Below are 20,552 nucleotides of genomic sequence, written 5' to 3' on the forward strand. Positions count from 1 at the left end.
CATAAATAAATACAACTTTATTTTTAACTATTTTACCCTTATTATAATAATCTTAATTCAACTTTACCATTTTTAATTTATTTTGAAAATTATAAATTTAAAGTTTTCTAATAATTTAAATTTTAACAAGAATTAAATTTACACTTTTATATATTTAATATTTTAAATAGTTTATATTTTATGCGCTATATTATCTAATTATATTATTTTGTTCATATATTACTATATTATTAATTAATAAAATAAATTTTTTTTTTTGCAATCATGTAAGTTTAACTATGGTGTATGAATATTACTTAGCGGAAGCATTATTAAATTAAATATATTTTTTAGTATTTTTAGAAACATAAATATGAAATACAAATCGAAATAAAATTAATGATTTTCTTGTGAAAAAATAATTATTAGTGATAAACAACAATTAAAATAATAAGCAAAAAACTAGTATATTTTCAACGTATGAGGACAAAACAGTCTTTCATCAATTAAGTTTATGTCAGAAGTGATATTTCTCCAAACGCTATCCAATTTACCTTTTATCTGCTTTTTATTTTTTTTTTACAAACACTACCCACTTTTCATTCTACTACAATTTTCAACTTTTTCTACTAAAATCATTTCTCTAAAAGCAGAAATTTTTGCAAACACTCCCTTAGATCTTATAAGCCACTCAAACTTCTTGTCGGTTGATGCAACACACATGTCTACATTATCAGCCCTCAAAACGAAGGATTTAAGATGAGTACATGACCTCGTTCCCATACGCAACTCCAAATGATGAAACGTGTGATGCGATAAATATCTCAATGCCCGAGCAGTTGTTCGATTTCTATTCATGACCTTCATAACCTTTATTATTTTTATGCGGATGAATGTATCAGTTTTTATGTTTACTGTAATTATACAAACACTTTATAACCTTTATAAAATTACAGATACACTTTCTAAAAAAATCATATAATTTACCTTAAGAGTGTATTTGTAGAATTCCGTCCTTAAATAGGTGGTATATTTATAATTACAATACAATTTTAAACAAAGTACTTATAATTTTGTCAAAAATATTCAATGTTGATCAAAATGAGAAAGTAATGATTAATATTTGTTTATGCACATAGAAATCCATAAGATGTTCAATTGAAATAGCTAGAAGGTACCAAAATTTTCAACAAAATTAATTTACTTATAGTTTACGTTTTGTTGACAATTTTAAAGTTTAATTGTATTTAATTTAGTCGTCTGGAATGATCATTAATTTGTGAAGACATTCACGTAATGTTGCAGTCTATTTTTATTTTGCAGATTCATTACTTGGGAAACGTATTATATTATTGCCGGCATTTCTCCCATCCCCAGAGATTATTGTCCACAACAAATTTATTTTTATACTTTTCCACAGGGACTTTTGAAAAAATAGTCAAAAAGATCTCTACGATATGAAGGATAGTCCAATCAGATAAGTGCTTGTATTTTGAGAAAATAAAAGTACGTCAAGTTTATTGGAAGGTTTTCAATTTAAATTATTCGATGCTTAAGTTAGTCGGGTGCGAAATTAAGATAAAAAAAAAAGAAGAATATTCTCTGGATAAATTACTTACAACCTAAAAATAGTTCTAGAGTATTTATGGGGTCAAATATTTGTATTTGAATCTATGTATTGTGATCTTAGCCTCTTGGGTATTGGGTAGTCGGCTATTGTGGTTGCCGGTTACGGGATCGGATCGGCTGCCATCTGAGCTGCAGGGTGAAAATATTGAAAAGTGCATGGATTCCTGTTCTATTTGGATGTTTTGAGCTCCTGTGGAGATATTTTTGTCCTTTAAAAATTCATCTTATTTGACTCCTGTTATATTTATTTTATCGCTCCTAATTATCGTAATACAAAATAATTCAAACTATTCTCTAAATTTTAAGTACTGCAATAGCCTGAACACAAGTAGGAGTGCAGTTTGCAAGGAGTTTTTACCTAATTTGTTGAAGAATCAAAGTTGCAAAAATATGTGGACCTCTACATAGGTGTTGAAATCTTCTCCACGTACAATGAACTTATGCTATCACTATAATAATATTGAGTACTGTAAGAATAAAATATTTAAATTATTTTCTTATCAAACGAGTCAAATTTTTTACAACGGAATGGGTCTTGATCGACCCAACAACCCAAAATCTAGGTCATAAGATGGGGCCCACGTGCCACATTCTGCAATGTCTAATGCATGATGTATGTTTGACAGAATTTATAAATAATATCCCGACATAAGTATTTAGGTATAAAATTTAGAGTAGACTTTATTTTACTCTTGCATTATAAACGATCTTTAGATCATTAGTAATTCGATCGCCAGAGTATTGATTTCAAACTCATTCCGTACAATCCATTGAGGATCAAGAAACAACTATATGATTTTATCATTGTTATGGAATGAACTTTTGCTACCGCTATATTAGTAGATTGCGCCTTCTCATAAGATAAGTTATAGGATTAAATCATTTTTTTCGTTTTTTTAATAGAAGTGTAATTATATGATTGGATCAATATTTCAATAATTGAGTGGTCGGACAATACATTAGTTCGATCAATACATTAATATAATAAAAAATTATGAAATAAATTATTCAATCAGTACATCGATAAGAAATACGAAATAAATTACAATAAACCCATATAAAACGAGACAAATACTCACATATCAAGTAGGACCTGAACCCATGACCTCAAACTTATACATGAGGCCTTAATTTTAACCACTAGACTAAAGCAATGTTGGCAGATCAAATCAATTTAAACACGACCTAGCCCATAGTAGTAGACTCGTTATTTGATTATAAATAATAAATTTTGATCCACTTTGCATTTCATAGACTGTCGTAAAATCTCAGGCTTTAAATAATAGTTATGGTTCAAATTATATTTTATATTATCAATCCGAAAATCTCTATAATTACAATAAAAGAGGATCGTTACGCTCATCATCCCTAAATAAATTGCCTGTGGAAATTCATAATATAATTATGATTAATTCATTAAAAACAAAAATAATAAGTGAAACATCTAGAATTTCAATATTTATAACAATTAATGCCAGTTTGATCAGATTCCAGAAAATGAAAAGACAGGTGTTCTTTGATTTATTTTTTTATTTTATTTTATTGTTTTTGCTTCTTTAATGTCATTTTTTTCCCCTCTTCATGCCAAACCTTTCTTATTTGCACATATACATACATATATATTTATATATATATATAGTGTGTGTGTGTGTGTTTCTCTGTTTGTTTGTGGAATTGATCCATCACCTTGTTGAATATTGTGGTCCAAAGGGCTGAAAATGATTTAATTGCATCCTTTTATGGATGAGAAATTATGAGCCATTTAAATAGCAAATTGGTCCCCTAATATCTCATAATTAAAGATAAACCTATGCTAGCTAGCTACATCATCTTATTAATTTTATTTTTTAGATTAAATTTTTTGGTTTCGTAATTTAAGTTATTTGGTGTTTTTATCCTTTAGTTTTTTAGAATAATATTTTAGTCCTAAATCTTTTTAATTTTTATGATCCAGTCCTTAATTTCGCTAGAGTTCACCTCCACGGCGATAAGGATGAACTCCAATAAAAAAAATTGAAATCACGAAAATTAAAAGATGCAAAAATCAAATACTATCATAGAAAGTTAAAAAATAAAAATATCAAATAACCTAAATTATCGGACCAAAAATATATTTAAGTTTTTTGGGGTGGGATTTGCCACTTCTTTAAGAGACCCCGACGTTTGGAAGGTCGCAATACTGTCTCTATCGGCATTTGATATTTATTGTAAATACCATTTTTTATCTTACTTAATGTATCTGTAATTGAATATAAAAATAACATATGTTTTTCGACTAATAACGTCAATATCTTTGCAATCAATACATTAATATGACTAATAATGATAAATAAATTACAATAACCCACATAAAATGAGATAAATACCCACACGTTTGGTGAAACTCAAACCCATAACCTCGAACTTATTCATGGGATCCCTCATCTCCACAGATCGATGTGCATTGATCCATCTTCTCCATAGAAAAATAAAAAAATAAGTTGACATATAAATTTTTATTTTGTGCATGAGCGTCAAACATGAGTAACGTATTCGTCATTTAAAAATATAATATATTACAGATTACTATCTAAATCACGCTTTTAGATTAGGTTGGGGCGGTGAATTAAATTAAGAAACCCTAATATTGGTAAACCATATATAAATTATATATTAATAATTTGGTAAAACATCAATGTCTGCTAATTAATAGCAAATTGATTAGGTCACAAAAGAGTCCAAAATGGGAGAATATAAGTTGGCCCCAAGGCCACTTTTGGACCCATATATATATATAATTATATAATCCATTATTGGGATCAAAATATTAATTTTTTAGAAGTATCATTTATCCATTTATCATTAATAAAGTGGGCCTATGAGGCAGAATAGTTGGTGGAAATTAAAAGAGCTGACAATAATAAATTAATTGTTATAAATCCATGCAACTCATGCTTCAAACTCTCACGCCATTTGCAGATCATAATTCAATCTAGAATAAATTACGACGGGCTTCTTGAATTATATATATCTTTTCGTTATTTGAAAATCAAATATTTCTGTAGAATTAATAGTGTCTAACAAATATTTCTCCTGTGTTATGATGGAATATTTATTATACGATCATTAATTTCAGAGGGTAGTTGTTACACAATCATTAATTTCAGAAGTATTTATAAATTTTTAAACAATGAGGGAATATTTATAATTATGAAAAATTTTAGGGGAGCCTATTGTAATTTACCCTTTCAGTTGAATCTTCCTTTGTCAGTACTCTATTACTAAGAGAGAAAGGGGTCTTTGAGTGTCTCACCTATTTTTATTCTGTTGTTTTAATTTTTTTATTTATCATGTAACTTTCCGTTCTTCCACGTTTGTGAATCTCCATATTTAGAAAAAATTGGACTCCTTTCACAGCACAAAATGCTTTAGAAAAAAATAAAAATAAATCACTAGTTGAGCATTGTTATACTGTATGATTTTGTTTTATTAATGAAATTTACATTTACCAAAAAAAAAAATAAATAAAAAAGATATTGTTTGAAAATCTTCATAAAGTACAATTAATGTTGCTAGGTGACACAAACTCAAAGATGTATTTAAAATTATTAAATATGATATTATATTTAAATTTTTAAATGAGGTAATCAAAGTAAGACGAAACAAAAGAATTTAGAATAAAAAATAATACTTTATAATGTTCACTTACCTTTGAATGACCTAATTTTTTGTCTCCAATGGGCCATTCAACTACATATTTTAATTGTACTTATGTGCATACCTAATTTTTTTTGGCTAGGTAGCTTTGTTCCGTGACCTAATTTTTGAGTGCAACATGACTCTTCCCCACATTTGAGCCACCGGTCAATAACTCTAATGATGCAAGAAGTTGACACCACTGGGAAGCTTTGTTCAATCTATGATAACCATTTCTTGTTATAACAAAAAAAAAAAAAGTTACAGATGACTTTCATTTCGAGTGTCATCTATCTACCTTTAAATCGATGAATTTCAAATTCCCGATCATAAATTTTTTGAATTTGTTTGGATACTTTAAATTCAAATCCTGCACATCTAAATTTTAATGAAAAAAATACAAACAATCCCCTTATAATATTGCAAATGCGCAAATTACTTCCTATGAAAACAAATAGCAATTTATTTCCCTGTAGTTTTTGGATAAATTGTTTTATTCAAAAAACACATGGGAGTAAATTGCTATTAATTTTTTTATAAGAGGGTAATTTATTTATTTGCAATACCACGTGGAGGTAAATTATATTAAATATTTGTTTAAATAATAAATTTCAAATTCTTTTAATATAAAATAATTTTAAAATTATTTATTGAAAAATTCAAATATAATCTTGCGCACCATTACAAGTCACAAAAATTATAGATTGACTGTAGGAATATTTACAAGATTACTTATCAAATGCAGTCTTTATATCGGTAAATATAAATTGAGTATACAATTTTTAATTAAAAAAATAATTCATTCTTATCGATTGAAATAATAATATACGTGGAAGACAAAATACAAAGTTGATCACACGTGGTGTCTAGATTTTGACTAGTAGAAGGGGCGGAAAAACAAGAGAAGTGGTCCAACTTTCATGATTTGGACCATTCAATTTTGTCCCTATATTGAAGAAATGGGCTAGGCCCTATATTAAGGTGCATTTTGGATTCATCCATGATTTGATGTCTTGTTTTTTTGTTTGTCTCTAATTTAAGGAGAATCAGTATTGGTTCATCGATTAATATTTTAGCTCAATTTCAATAAAACATATACATGTCGATGTAAAAATATTTAATAATATGAATAAATTCTCATTATAATGAAATAAAATGTTATTATATAGCGTGATTCATATTATTTAATATCGTTCAATTCTTATTAAGTTGAAATAAGATAAATTATAGGGGGTTCTTTAAGTGATGCAATTATGTAAAATAATATATTTGTTGCAGATGAGAAGCGTTTAAAACGGACAATATAGTCCAAAAAGATTAATAAAGTAGTCTCGATTTCACCAATCTTGGGATGTTTGAACCTTACAATGAGCCTACTTTCTGCTGCGACACAAAGTCAGGAGGAGTTCTTGCAGCACTGTTCTCAGGATCATGAATCTAAACAACAAGTGCAGAAAATGCTGTGGCTTTTATTAACTGCTGCAAAAATTTCAGCATGCTAGAACCGTGCTATGTATGAATGCTGAAAAAACACGATACTCCCGACCGACGTAATTTACATGATGCTTCTAGCAAAGTAACAAGTTCTTAGGGGAAACATCAAACCATGTATGTCATCCCGACTCGCATTATGTTCATGTGAGGAACTCTCATGGTTGCAGCCCCACCTCTGCAGTTCCTCCTCAAGAACGCGTAGAAGTAATTCACAACCAGTTTCTTGAGGAAAACTGAGTTCTTTGTTGCTCTCACGTCTCCGTGTCCGAGCAAGTATGTGAATCCTGAATCACTAGCTTCTTTGAGGGCCGATAGTTCGTACTCGAGACTGGGATCTTCGTCTACGGACATGACACTAGCTGGCAGTTCTGGTAATTGTGGTCTCAATGACGTAGAGGCTCCCGTTTCGTCTGTTCTTGGACCTTGCAGCAATGGGGTCTTGAGATCTCCAATCCCATCCAGGTCCTGGTTGTCGTCATCCTTTGATGTCATAGAAATGCTGTCGAGATCACGCTCGTGAAGGCTTCCCTCCAGAGCAAGATCTTGAGCTTCTTTTCTTAGAAACCTTTCTAGGCTTTCCACCAAGAGTTGCTCAAATGCATGGTGATCTTCTTTCCTTATGTCTTTGTAACCGTATCGAGCGATGCAGCGAAACATATGGTAGTCTTTCGGGCAAACCCTTCTGAACAAAAATCTTTCTTCTTGAGGCACAACAGGTACAGGGACATACTTGATGCAGACAAAGACGACGGTGGAGTGAATAGCAGGAAGATCAAGCAGAAACTGTCCAAAAACAGACGGAATGCCTTGAACCAGCTCGTTGTATAGTAATCCAATCCCAGGGACTCTTACTGTTCCGAGCGAAGAACCAAGCTCAAGCATTAAGTCCATCGATATCTTTCCCCTAACTTCACTCTGATACTTCAATACGCTACCGTAGTTCCATGTGTACATCACACAAAGGAAGAAGGAAGCAAAGGCCAGCGGAAGCCAACCTCCTTCCAATAGCTTGGATAGTACAGCAGACAAATAAATTAACTCGATCGTTCCAAAGATGAGGGGAAAGCAGATGGCTAAAAACAAGTTAGTTTGCCATATCAGAAGCATAACGAGTGTCACCAAGGTAGTGCTGACAATCATTACACCGACTTCAGCAATCCCTGCAAACAGACGACTTCAGGTGTAAGCACGACGTGAAATCTTAAACCGGGACTACAAAAAATTTCCATTCTCTCTATTTGTAAAAGTCCCAGTCAACTTCCCCTCCTTGGTCACCCTACTTTCCGGACTTAATTAAGTTGAAATGATAACAAGAAACAAAAAGACTAACCATATGCATTTGCTATCTGGGTGGTGCTTCTGAAGACGGCAACCACGATGATGCACATGACCATCAAGAAGTAATTGATTACAGGGATGTAAATTTGGCCCATCATTTTCTTCGAGGTGTGGATAATCTTCAGTCTAGGGAAGCATCCGAGTGCCATGGCTTGCTTCACGCATGAAAATGAAGCAGATATCATAGCCTGACTAGCAATTACAGCAGCAACTGTGGCTGTCACAAACACTGGCCAGAAAAGACCATCTGCAACATTTACCACTAATGTCAAACGAAGCCCATCCTATGTGAATTGCCGTGGGGGGAGGGGTGCAGCTGTATAGTTGAAAATCATCACCTGGTACAGAATCGTAGAATATTCTGCTAGCAGCATGAGGGTTTTTAAGAAGGTATGCAGCTTGTCCCATGTAAGCTAAGAGGAGGCAGGGGAAGACAACAGTGGTGAAAGCTATCTGCAGCAGTTTATTGATATTAGATTCGCTACAGTTCCAGATCGAAAATTAGAGAGGACTGCATGAAGGTAGGATGTCGGAAGCTAAAGCTAACAGCAAAAGAACCTGTATGGATGGCACTGAGAAATGACCTAAATCAGCAAACATTGCCTCTGCACCTGCAAACGTTGTTTATACAACATTTAACAACTCAAAAAGTAAATAATTTGGTTCTCGCTTAGTTCTATATACAAGAAGATCTATAATTTGGCTTCGGATGCTACCGTACGTACAAACACGGTATATTTTTGTAGGCATGCTAATCATGATGTGCTTTTTGGAGCAGTGATAGCAAGACAGATTCTGTTGTGAACACAGATAAAAAACTGGAGGAGATTGCAAGCACGACTTACCTGTGATACATAAAACACAACCACCAAGTGCTGACCATCCATTAGTGCTATTCTTCTTGAAGAAAAGGTATATGTAGAAAGGATTTATGGCCTTTAGAACAGTTATGTCGTACTTGAACATGTTGTAAATTCCGATAGCTCCCAGGCTAAAGAACCATAACGCAAGTGCAGGAGCGAACATGAAACCGACCTTACTCGTTCCAAACCTCTGTATGCTAAACAGTCCCACGAGGATAATAATTGATGTAACAACAAGGGCATCTGAGAAAAAGAGAAGAATTAACTGATATTTTATCAACAAGCGGTCATTTGTTATTCTAGGCACTCTCTCGTCTGGGCCATTAAATATTTATGGTATCAAAAACAAGATTTTCCATTGGTACCACTCATCCCGGAGGAAATTTATTTTTGAAAAAATAAGGCTAATAATATCCAGTTGACTTGCCAAGATTTTCTATTGTTTAGTTCAGTTTCACTCGGAGGAAGGTTCACTTCTCTATCCGGGGGATGATTATTTGAAGGTCGAACAAAGAGGACATGCCATCACAAATAATTTAGATAACAGGACGTAATTCTCCAATTCCTAGAAAAACTATGGGAGGAACTGACGGGTACGCACCTGTGCCAAATCCTGGTATTCGACCCTGCAGACCGCTCACAGCAGACATAACTGTGAACAAGAAGCATATCAGAGATAAATATGCAAAAGAAAGGTCAAATGGTTTCCACACTAGTAATAAATTTCTGACATACAACTGAAAATAATTCCTTGTATTAATCAATGTTCTGCTCTGGCAAAATCGTGAGTCAGCAATGCATTCGGTTTAAGGCATAAGATCTAGGACTTGGATAGACAATTTCTTGCCACCCATGTGGGTAGTACCCACATGAATCTTGAATCATCAGATCAGAATATGATAACATCATGTCATAAAGTGAACTTTTGACATTATCATGTACAATTTAATAATCTACTGATCTGCTACCCGTATAACGAAGAAAGTTAGATTTTGCTTTAGCAGATGAATTTATGGGTCTCAAACTATCAAACAAACTGCAGTAATGGAATTGCAAATGCAAGCTTCTGGAACTAAACAACAATGAAACTTGTGCTCACTCTGCAATGTTCCAATCAGATCTTTTTCTATCAAAACTGAATCAACTGCTGTCTTGTATGTCTAAATCACATGAATTGAAATCATTTTTTCTGTAGAATTGGGTACTGTGCAAGGGAAGACCTCTTGCTGACTAGTGTAGCTACAGCAATAGTTTTTTGCTGAAGCAGACGAATGCTCAAATTCATGGGACAGGTGGCTGCTAAGATAGCAACTACGAAGAGTTCTATTTCTTGACTGTATCATTTCTCCTACAAATGGTGTAAATATTGTTATTTATGAAATTCTCCTTCTGAGTGTGCACGCACAAAGTTGTCACTTATGATAATTGACATCATGTGTTGTGGGAACACTCATATATATATATATGGTTCTGAGACTCAGAATGCTCCACTATCCTGGTGCTGTTCATGTGCTAGATCAACCAGAACAAACGTGTAACAGGCCATTCAACTCGAAGGAAGTAGTAATGTTTATCTATCATTAGGTCTCCATGAAATCAAATTAACCAGCAAATTGTTAGTACCAGTGTTCTCTTCGACGACAATGCAGAAATGCTATACGATGCAGCAAACATGAAAACCTGAAAAGGGTAGTTAATCATATGATATTAAGTTTACATGGGCTTCAGCTATCAGGAACAAGATGTTCAAGAAGTGACTCTACTGAATCTTAACTATTCATTATCAGAAGCAAGAACAGCCATATACCTGAGATTGCTGGAGTCAGAATACCATCCCCTATAATCATAGACGTTCCCATAAGAACAAGCAGTAAGAGAAGTTTTTTCAAATAGGACTTGTGCTCCAAGGCCTCCTTTATGTTTAAAGCCCTCTCCAGTTCAGGAGTGGGTAACCTGAGCTTGAAACTCGAAATATACTCATCAGCCTGCTGACGGTTTGGCAGAAGATTAACATTTGCATATCTACAGATTAATGAGTACAGTGCAAATGTTCCTCCTGTAATTGGATCAACAAGAGGTGTCAAATCTTCTAGAATAGGCAAATAGAGTAAGGGATGATATAGCTTTTCAGCAAAGATCTTGTACCTTCCCCGCTATCATTCGCCTTCAGCACCACGAAAACATATTTCATTAAAGGAATGAGCGCAATCGTGTAAATTACTAGTGATAAAGTCCCCAAGATATCAACATCCGAAGTAATGGGCACCTTGCTAAATACATCAGCAAAGACATACAGAGGACTTGTACCCATGTCCCCATATACAACACCAAGTGTTTGAAACCCCAACGCCAGAGTTCCCCAAAGAGATACATCCTGCATCAGCAAAAGCTAGTCATGAAACCATAAGAGTTGTGTTTCCAATCCTGCCTTATCTAAAGCTAAGTGCTTCGACAGACATGTAAGTGATAAATCCAGAAGAAAAACGTCGACCTAAAAAGCAGTATATTGCAATAAAATTGACGGATATTCGGACATAAATACGACAGCCGAACTGCAAAAGATTAGCTCAGAAAATTCAGAAAGGGAAAATCCACTAAGTTATCATGCTAAGTCAGGTGAAGCAAGTAAACATAGTACTATACACTAGACGAAAACATTAGAACAAAGTTAATGATCACAGTTTCAAGCCCATATCCAAACTCCAGAGGCTGAGTAGCCAAAAACAGCAAGAACCAAACAAAAACATAGTCTTGAAGCAAGGAATTAGGCCATGAGATGTCAAATATTGGATTTTTGTTTAACCTTCTTATGGTGGGAATGCCTATCAGCAATCTCCATAGCTTCAACATCAAAGGAATCAACTCTCTTGGGCTTCTTGACTAGCCTCCTCCTCACACTCCCATACCCTTCTCTAACCTCTTCATCACCAAACAAAGCCCACGGCGGTGGCTCAGAGTCCATCTCACTCCCATCCACCCACCTCCATGACTCCCCTCCACCACCACCACCAACGCTGCGGCCGCCACTACCACTGCTACCTAACAAACTAACACTAGCCTCTTCAATCCCATCCTCCTCCATTTTCTTTCTTCAACCAAACCAAGAACGATTATTTCCGGTCAGCGATCACCCAAGAATCACTCCTCTGATCAACCCAGAAAAACCATTTCAAAAATTCAATCTTTCTCGGCAAAAGTGCAGAATCCCGCAAGGTTCGGTGAGTAATTAACACAACGAACCAAACGTGGGATGAACCAACCATCCAACTACGTTATGGTTAAGGGGTCTGGTAATATCATGTGAGATTCTATCTATGAAGCTTCAAAAGCTGTGCCCGACAGTCTATAACTGAACTACAATTGGGTAATGGTGAGACCAATTTGTTAGTTTCAACCATTTAATCTGCAGCAACAGACAAACCAACAATAATTCAACTTTCGGACAGAAAAGAAAAGAATTACGTCATTTCAATCTTAAAAAAAGTAATTAATAATATTATTGAATAATGCTATAAAACCTAGCATAGCGTTTGGATTCGTTTTTTATTTAGTGATTTGTTATATTTTGTGGAGATAGAAAAAGAAAAACAATAACAAATAAGTATGTGTTAGAATAGTATATATGTTCAGATTTATTTTTGGAGATAATTTAAAATTAATTGTATGTTTAATGTTGTGTTTTGTAACACAAAAATTACTATTCATCAAATCATATCTTCTTTATATATATGTATGTATATATATATATATTTGTGATGAAACAGTCAAAAACACCTAAATAAGGTGTTTTTGAATGATGACAAACATTGAGTATATTTTGACTTATCTCGAAAATAATTTAAAAATAAAAACAAACCTATAATAGTTGTGTTGTACATGAGTTATTTAATTTTCCTTTACTTTTTATTATTAAGTTGGATGAGCTATTGAATATATCTTTGTAAGATATTTATTTCGTATTATAAGGATTAGATTTTTATCCTCAAAATCAGTATAAATAACTGTTATTTTTAAATTATTCAATTAATTAGATGGGTCGAGTTATTCAATTGTAACATTCTAAATAAACATAGTATAATTAATGTAAGATATTTTTTTTATTTTGTCAACCCAAATAACTCATGTCACAAAATAAATGTAGCCTTGAAAAATAATTACACTGTCTTTCATGAGATTTGATATAATTTTATGCTGACCCTACGTATTTTGAAAAATTATATATAATATTACTAACATTTATTTCTATCTAACAAATAGATTACTCAATTGATCTAAATTCATCGAAATTATTGATAATAACAAAAATATGTGTATGAAAATCGATATTTAGCCTCAATGATTTATACTAATTTATTGCAAGTGAAATAATTCTTTTCTGAATAAAATATCAATTTATTTAATTAAAGCGTCTAAACATGCATGTAGTTTATTTTAATTGCGAGATGATTAAGTAATTGGAATACGTAAATGATGGGGTTAATATATTGAAATTAGTGAACAAAAGATGTTGAGAAAACTTAAAGCAATGGGCAATTTCATAAACAATGAAATTATTTCCCTAATGTTTGTTTTATTTAACAAATGGTTTATTAGGTCTGACATCTTGAGCCACACCACACGACCAAATCAGGACTTTAATCACAATTATGTCATTAATAATGATTACGATTACAAGAAAGTAAGCATATGCCGTTTGATAACTTGAGACGCCATTTTCTACTCTCTCTCTCAACTATCAATTCACAATCCTGATTTATTTTGCTTGTCCCGAAAATTTAGGGAATATTACATCACCTATCTTGAGTTTAGTGTAATTACCAACATCTTCAGTAATTAATAAATTATAATTCATAATTCATAATAGCATTTTTGGTTCGCTGTACAATGATAACGATTGATTGATATGATATAATATGTCATGGTAAAAGCAACCACTCTTCAATGGGATCTTTTGACTGTTTTAGTGGTAAACTGGTAATTGAGGTTTCAAAATCTGAACAACTGACTGTTCATGTAGGCTGTGTAGACAGATAGAGACTTAATATCGCGATAATAATAACGATAGTGCTTGTCGTGAACTAATATTTGATGTTAGGATAAATTTCATCTAAAGAAAAAAGAACGATGAAATCTGGAGTAGAGGACCGACGAAAGACTTTTTCCTTCTAACAAAAGAACTACTTAAAGAACCGGTTCAACCATCAACTGACTCAAAATTTCACTTCTAGACTGTTGGTGGATGCATTTAAATGAGCATATAAATAAGGAACTAAACAACAGCTTGGTTCCTATGCTTCTATAATAGCTCCAGAGCTTCTTCAATTGGCCTTTGATTCGATGACTTTTCTGGCAAATGAGGGTAGACAGAAAGCTGCAGAATGTATCTGATAGAGAAAGACAAGAACACAGTCAGTCAGCAAAGAGTATCGAGTAAAAATAATAATGTGAAATACGTGGTATGGTACCTCAGAGTTGTAGAACTTCAATGGTCCCTTGGTTTTCACATGACTATCATCCGCATCTATTGGGTTAATTGGTTTCTTGAAATCAACAGGGGGACCCTCAGTGGAACAAAGCATGAAACCAATAACACCACTGAAAGGATAGTCATAAACAGTTAGTGTTGTTGCATGAAGCATGTTAATGTATGAACAAAGTCTGATGAGTTTCCTTCCCTTTTCAGATAATAGTTAAGTGTTCTAACTTTGTCGAATCAGTACCGGCCACCAAACTAAGGTGGGGAATTGGAGTAAGGAATACATATAATAGAATAAAGATAACTGGAAACGTAAAACGATATGATAACCCACTTTTGAACATAGAAGCATCTAATGGTGTATAGGAGAAAAGAGGGCGAGAGAAGATACCTTGGGTATGTTGGGACTGTGGTCCAGGCGTAATTGACTGAGCCTTTGAAAATCTGTCGGCAGTTGGCAACAATATCTTCGATAATGTGCATGTGAAGCCAAATGCTTTCAGCCTGAGTGCACACAACCCCTCCTGGACGAAGAGCCTTGGCTACCGACTGAAAGAAGGGCTTTTCAAACAACTCTTGTGCTGGACCTGGGTTATGCAAAATACAAGTTGAATATTTGAATGGCTCTTCAATAGCAGTTGATGCCGCTCTTCGGTAAAGGACAATACATTACCTATCGGGTCTGAAGAATCCACTATAACTGCATCATAAGTTCCCTCTGGCACAGCCTTGAGAAATGCAACTCCTGCAGAGATAATAAAAAAGTAATGGTGTCAAAAATCCAAATGTAGTCCAAGAGAAGAAACAAAGTATAAACTTGGGGGAGGGAGAAGAGACAATAGATATCATCGCAGAATATACCATCTCCAATGTGCAGCGTGACTCGGGGATCCTCAAATCCAACAGCCACACTTGGGAAATATTCCTTTGCAACCTGGAAGGAATGAGTAGATTAGTTATTCTGCACTAGCTCAGGAACTATGTCCAAACACCACAATCCTTGGTATCATGAAAATTCATGAATGAATTATGCTTATTCAAGCTTTGCATGTGATGTAAGAAATGAAGAAAAAGGAAACTGAAAATAAGGAGAGCATAAAACATCATAACCACTCACATCAACAACCATCTTATCTATCTCACAGATGTCTATCTTCTCAACAGAGGCATGACGAGATACTTCCCGCAAGACACCTCCATCTCCTCCTCCAATTACCAGAACCTAAATAGAAAGTTCCATTTAGTCGCATAAAGGATAATGAACTAGAGACACAACAATGCTTTTCCCTTATACAGAACTCGTCCTTCATAAAATGATGCAAAGTCAAGCAACTGAAAAGTGGCCAAAAAAGAAAGAATAATTTACTCATTTGATTTGTTTTAACTGCCACAAGAATTTTTTCGCTCGTCAACTCATACTGAGAAAGCCAAAAGGCAAGTCTCTCTCAAATCATACTTCTTCTTTTGACCCTTACTACACTGTTAATAATTCTGTGTGTAAAAAGGAAGAAATGTAGTCGGAAAGTTGCTGGAAAATCACTGTGGGTTATGTAAATCTCAGCCATTTTCTATAATGCACTGACCCTCACCAAAATACTGAATATCTCGCAAAGAGATTAACAACACTCCACAGGATAATATATGATCTACATTCAACTTGCTTAGCTTGTGTCTGGATCTTTTTTTTGGATTTCTTTTAATTAATTATTTCTGTAGGAGAGGAGATCAGAGGATTAAGTCCTCAATTTTTTAACTTGTTCGGTGAGTGTAAATACCTTTTTCGGGTTTGAAATTGAGCAGAGAGGAAGGTGAGTGATCATTTCTTGGTAAGCACATTCATCTCTCTCTGTGAGCTGAATGACGCCATCCAAGACAAGAACTTTCCCATAAGTGGATGACTGCAGCAGAAAATTTAACAAGGAAATTAAGGTTTCAGTGACACAAAAAGAAAGCAACAGTTAAATACCAAAAAGAAAGAAAAAAGAAACAAAGAAGTCCCATTATAATAAACAAACTAATGATCTGGTGATTTACTCGTCAAACATCAAATTACCTGAAAAACAATGACATTCTGGTAATCAGATTTTCCCTGAAATAATATCTTTTCTACCTTCAACGAGTGCGCTTCTCCTGCAGGGTTACCAAGAACATTACAGTAACAACCATATTACCATTATTCACACAGTTTTGGATTTGAGTTAGACCATGAAAAAATGGGGAAAAAAGAGATTCTCTGCCTTTTTCTTTTTTGCAACCATAGATGCACATTGCAATTAGAAGTTTTTGCTTTTCAAAATTACATCAAATGATAATTATTCAATGACCCGAGCAAATCATTCTGAAGTTAAAAGTTCCTCCTCCATTTAGAACATATACACACAAGAAAAGCAACAGAACAAAGGCAATAAAAAAGAATGCGACTGAGAGCATTGTATATTATAGCATACATTCATCCAAGATTGCTTAATCAACAGTATCAACCTCGGAAGAAATATTTGCATATTGAAAATTAAAAAAAAAAAAAAAGAGGCATTGGTACAAGAACTGGCCAAGTACTGCAAATTAAAGTGATATGCACATAACTTCCCCTTCTCTGGAACTGAAAAATGCCCGACAAACTGAAAAGAACTTGTGCATATCTACCCTGACGTCCAATATTTGTAGTTACTAATGACAAAAACTTTTGCGTTTTTATGGGTGAAAAATCAATTCCTAAGCACAGAGATAAAGCTTTTACATTCTCTTCTGCCCTTCATGATTGAATTTAACTTTAAATCAGGAACAAACACATCCATGTTGGTCAAACAACATAATAACAACCAAAAGTGGTTGAATTATGAAACCATCCTAGAGAGAATAAGGGAAGGAAAGAAGAAAAAGAGAAAAAAAGCTGTTTGTCCTGATTCCTTGAGCACTAGCATTATTCACTGAAAAAAACGAACCGTACAGCCAGCCACTCATGAATTCATAATGATAATGCGGTTCATTGATTCATACCAACAACTACAGAGCCTCCCAGTGAAAAAACATCAGAAATACTTCAGCTAAATCCCATATCATATAACATAATCCATTCCCCTCAACAAGAATTTATATAAATCAAACCATACTCTTGGTAAAATTCTTTCCTGAAATCTAGCCCCAAATTGAAAACTCAAAAGCAGGATTTTAAATCTTAACATGTAACGAATACATAGACGCAAAACACCACCGAGGAAAAACAATTGTAAATAAATGAAAAAAAAAGTTGGATGAACCAAAAGAGACGCATCCCAATAAGAACAGAATCATAAGCCCGTACACGCAAAAGTATACACACAGAAACAGATACCAAAAAACACACACATCGCCATTCCCATGCGTGTCCCAAAAATGTAAAAAGCAAATTACCTGGCCACATTGGGCTAATCTCCGAGAACCACCCCGGTATAACCGAGGAGAAGCCCTCCGGTTGCCCCGCTGCGCCTCCGTTGTTTACTTCCATCTCCACCAAACGCCGCCGCCGTCCGCCTCCTGCTCTCTTCGCTGGCAATCCAACCACAGACTCAATTCCCTCTACAAACCCACTTGCAACCACTTATATACTACAAGAGTTCCTATGTATGTGTACATCTTCGCATCGAGGGTGAGCGCGTGTGAAGAACCCGCTTTGAAAAGGCGCGTCGCATCTCTCTATATTTTTTTTTAATTTTTTAATTATATTGTGCCACCCCTCAATCAAAGGTTTGTACTGTTCCTATGTGGGCCGCATTTTTCTCTGATTTCATTATAATTTCTTCTTTTGTAAAAACAGTAATTAAATCACAATGATTTTAATTAATATATCAATATAATTAATAATTATAAAAATAATTATACTATTTTTTTAAATTTTATATAATTTGACGTTCTTTCAAATTTAAAAAATTATATTTTTAATTCCTAACGTTTGTTGCGATCAATAAATAGATCACCCTGTTTGTAAAAATTTATAAAATTTGTTAATATTATCAAAAAAGTTGAATGATCTACATTTTACCCTAATTGACTTACTATTGACTTATTGCAAATTAAATAATTTTTTTCTAACTAAATTATCCTTTATAAGAGTGAAGATGTGTCTCTCCACATATATTAGCGCTTGTAAAGATGTACAAGAGTAGTTTGATCAGAAAATATATGTTTGCTCTGTAATGAGTTATTAATAAATACTTGGGGATAAATATGAATTTTCATTCATTTTAACTGATCCAACTCGATTTTACGCGACCTTCATCGACGACCTCGATCTTGGCCACGTCACCTCCCCAGATCCGATATAGGGCCTGAGGATAAAACAAGAAGGTTAAGTTAGTCGGGTTCATCCCCGACGACGATCCTCCGATACTTAAGTCAGATTGCAGTCGAAGGAAAATAATGCGATCTCAAATTATAGTTTAAGGTGATCGATGTGTATTTACCTCCCTTCATTATGACTTGGGGTACTTATAAGACCCAACTGAATCTCACAACCCGACACGTGTCATTTTCTGGATCCCTCATGCTTTGACTAAGCATTGTCCCGTTGCTCCACTTGTTCGCGTCGGTTTACGAGTGGGATCTGAGCAAATCGACCCGACTGTCAGCACCTTGACCGGATTCGACCAACGACCTTGGATGAAATGTCTATCTTGCCCTTAATGGAAGGTTTTCTTTTTATATGTTGGCAATAAAATCCTCATCATAATTTGTTAATATCAATAAAGCCGTGAATTGTGACTAATATATGGATTTATGTATTGGATGAAAGTAAACATCAGGGATACTAACTACTAAACATATATTTCTAAACCATAGTGGATCTAATCTACGTGAAATTACATCAAATCTCATGGCAGGACGGTGTAATTATCCTTAAATTATAATCACATAAAGTGAAACAAATAATCACATGTCTAGCAAAATTCGAATATGTAATTTTGAACTTATTTATAAAATATCCGCATTAATCATTACACTAAAACATCATTGATTAATTGATTAGAATACCTCAAATTGGTTGTTGGGAGTAATTTAATTTGGATTTCTTAAGGTTTTATTAGTTTGATTTTCTCGTTTTTTCCTAAATAAAGTTTGTTAAACACTGCAATAGTATGAGGAGTTGTATTTTTTAGGTCACCAAATCTTTGAGAATATCTTATGCGTGTTAATTTGTATATACTTCCATGGGATGAAAATTAATGTTAATTTTCAATTATATTATATATTAATGTCAAAATATTTAATGTTTTGAAAATTGGACCGATTATTTGATATCTTGACGCTGACTTGAATAATGTTTCAGCAAATTTTAAGACAGCCCATTGCATAACTCGTTTAAAATCGAGTTAAACTTATTTAAATACACAGTATTTTCAAATATTTCTAATTAATGATAAAGAGACTGAGGTTCCATGATTAAACTTAAGGTCATGTGTTCGAGTTCCACTATATATGTGGGTAATTGTCTCACTTAATATGAGTAATTTATTCTAATGAGTATTTGTGTCATTATGAGTTTATGGTAATACGATTAATCGAACTGGTGTATTTATTAATTTATTAATCTTGTTTTATATTATGTAATTACCGTTTTCATAAAAAAGAACAAATAACAAAAATTCTCTCGTGAAAATACTAATATGCACGTAAAATATGTCGTATCTCATGTCATTCTACTGGGGAAAGGTGCATTTGTTTGTGAGAAAAATTTCTCATATCAAGAAAAAATATATCAGATCAACAATTATAATTATTATATTTTCTTTCGATATAATATAATAATTCTTTATACAAATATGTATTTTGAAATGGGAATCCAATATTATGGGAACCTATAATCTATACTATTAATAGACCTCAAAAGTTTTATTAGTGTGTTTTTTCAGAAATTTTATTTTATTTTTATTGTACTTATCATAAACTAATAAATATTTATAAAATTAAAAATAATAATTTTTAGTAGATATTGTAATAATAAATTATAAATTTAAACGCACACATCGAACGTATAAAATATGCTAATATTATATATAAATAGAGAGACACGCGCGTCCCACCAACGTGGAAATTACTTATTTTAATCATAGTTTTATATTTCT

At 33.4% G+C, this 20,552-nt stretch overlaps 2 protein-coding genes across 3 annotated transcripts; both read right to left on the reverse strand.

Moving 5' to 3' along the window:
- Positions 1-6,600: 6,600 nt before the first annotated feature.
- LOC105168239 (Potassium transporter family protein) lies at positions 6,601-12,374 on the reverse strand. Of its 2 annotated transcripts, XM_011088241.3 has the most exons (9): positions 11,782-12,374; positions 11,124-11,352; positions 10,786-11,034; positions 9,580-9,630; positions 8,961-9,221; positions 8,674-8,726; positions 8,454-8,568; positions 8,108-8,362; positions 6,601-7,937 (listed from the first exon to the last, which is right to left on the reverse strand). In XM_011088241.3, the coding sequence occupies exons 1-9, from the start codon at positions 12,058-12,060 to the stop codon at positions 6,883-6,885; spliced, it is 2,547 nt and encodes an 848-aa protein (XP_011086543.1). In that variant the 5' UTR covers positions 12,061-12,374; the 3' UTR covers positions 6,601-6,882. The 2 variants fall into 2 exon arrangements, with proteins under 2 accessions (XP_011086543.1, XP_020552027.1); XM_020696368.2 differs by lacking the exons at positions 11,124-11,352; positions 11,782-12,374 and adding an exon at positions 10,602-10,658 and having other exon boundaries at positions 10,786-10,824.
- A 1,637-nt stretch (positions 12,375-14,011) lies between these two features.
- Positions 14,012-18,032, reverse strand: LOC105168240 (spermidine synthase). Its single transcript, XM_011088242.3, has 9 exons — positions 17,845-18,032; positions 16,508-16,584; positions 16,230-16,352; positions 15,572-15,676; positions 15,316-15,388; positions 15,128-15,199; positions 14,846-15,041; positions 14,444-14,573; positions 14,012-14,362 (listed from the first exon to the last, which is right to left on the reverse strand). The coding sequence occupies exons 1-9, from the start codon at positions 17,936-17,938 to the stop codon at positions 14,297-14,299; spliced, it is 936 nt and encodes a 311-aa protein (XP_011086544.1). The 5' UTR covers positions 17,939-18,032; the 3' UTR covers positions 14,012-14,296.
- Positions 18,033-20,552: the final 2,520 nt, after the last annotated feature.

This window comes from Sesamum indicum, linkage group LG8, assembly GCF_026168435.1.
Source record: "Sesamum indicum cultivar Baizhima isolate 11 linkage group LG8, ASM2616843v1, whole genome shotgun sequence".
Classification (NCBI taxonomy): Eukaryota; Viridiplantae; Streptophyta; class Magnoliopsida; order Lamiales; family Pedaliaceae; genus Sesamum; species Sesamum indicum.

Bases quoted from the DNA above. Each gene is read 5' to 3' on its own strand.
- LOC105168239 (XM_011088241.3), bottom strand. From the start codon at position 12,060: ATGGAGGAGGATGGGATTGAAGAGGCTAGTGTTAGTTTGTTAGGTAGC. The intron at 11,035-11,123 runs GTACAAGATCTT...ATCCAATTACAG, and splicing joins GGCGAATGATAGCGGGGAAG to GAGGAACATTTGCACTGTAC. The intron at 9,222-9,579 runs GTGCGTACCCGT...TCTTTTTCTCAG, and splicing joins AATACCAGGATTTGGCACAG to ATGCCCTTGTTGTTACATCA.
- LOC105168240 (XM_011088242.3), bottom strand. From the start codon at position 17,938: ATGGAAGTAAACAACGGAGGCGCAGCGGGGCAACCGGAGGGCTTCTCC. The intron at 16,585-17,844 runs GTAATTTGCTTT...GTAACCCTGCAG, and splicing joins GATTAGCCCAATGTGGCCAG to GAGAAGCGCACTCGTTGAAG. The intron at 16,353-16,507 runs GTAATTTGATGT...TTTCTGCTGCAG, and splicing joins AGAATGTCATTGTTTTTCAG to TCATCCACTTATGGGAAAGT.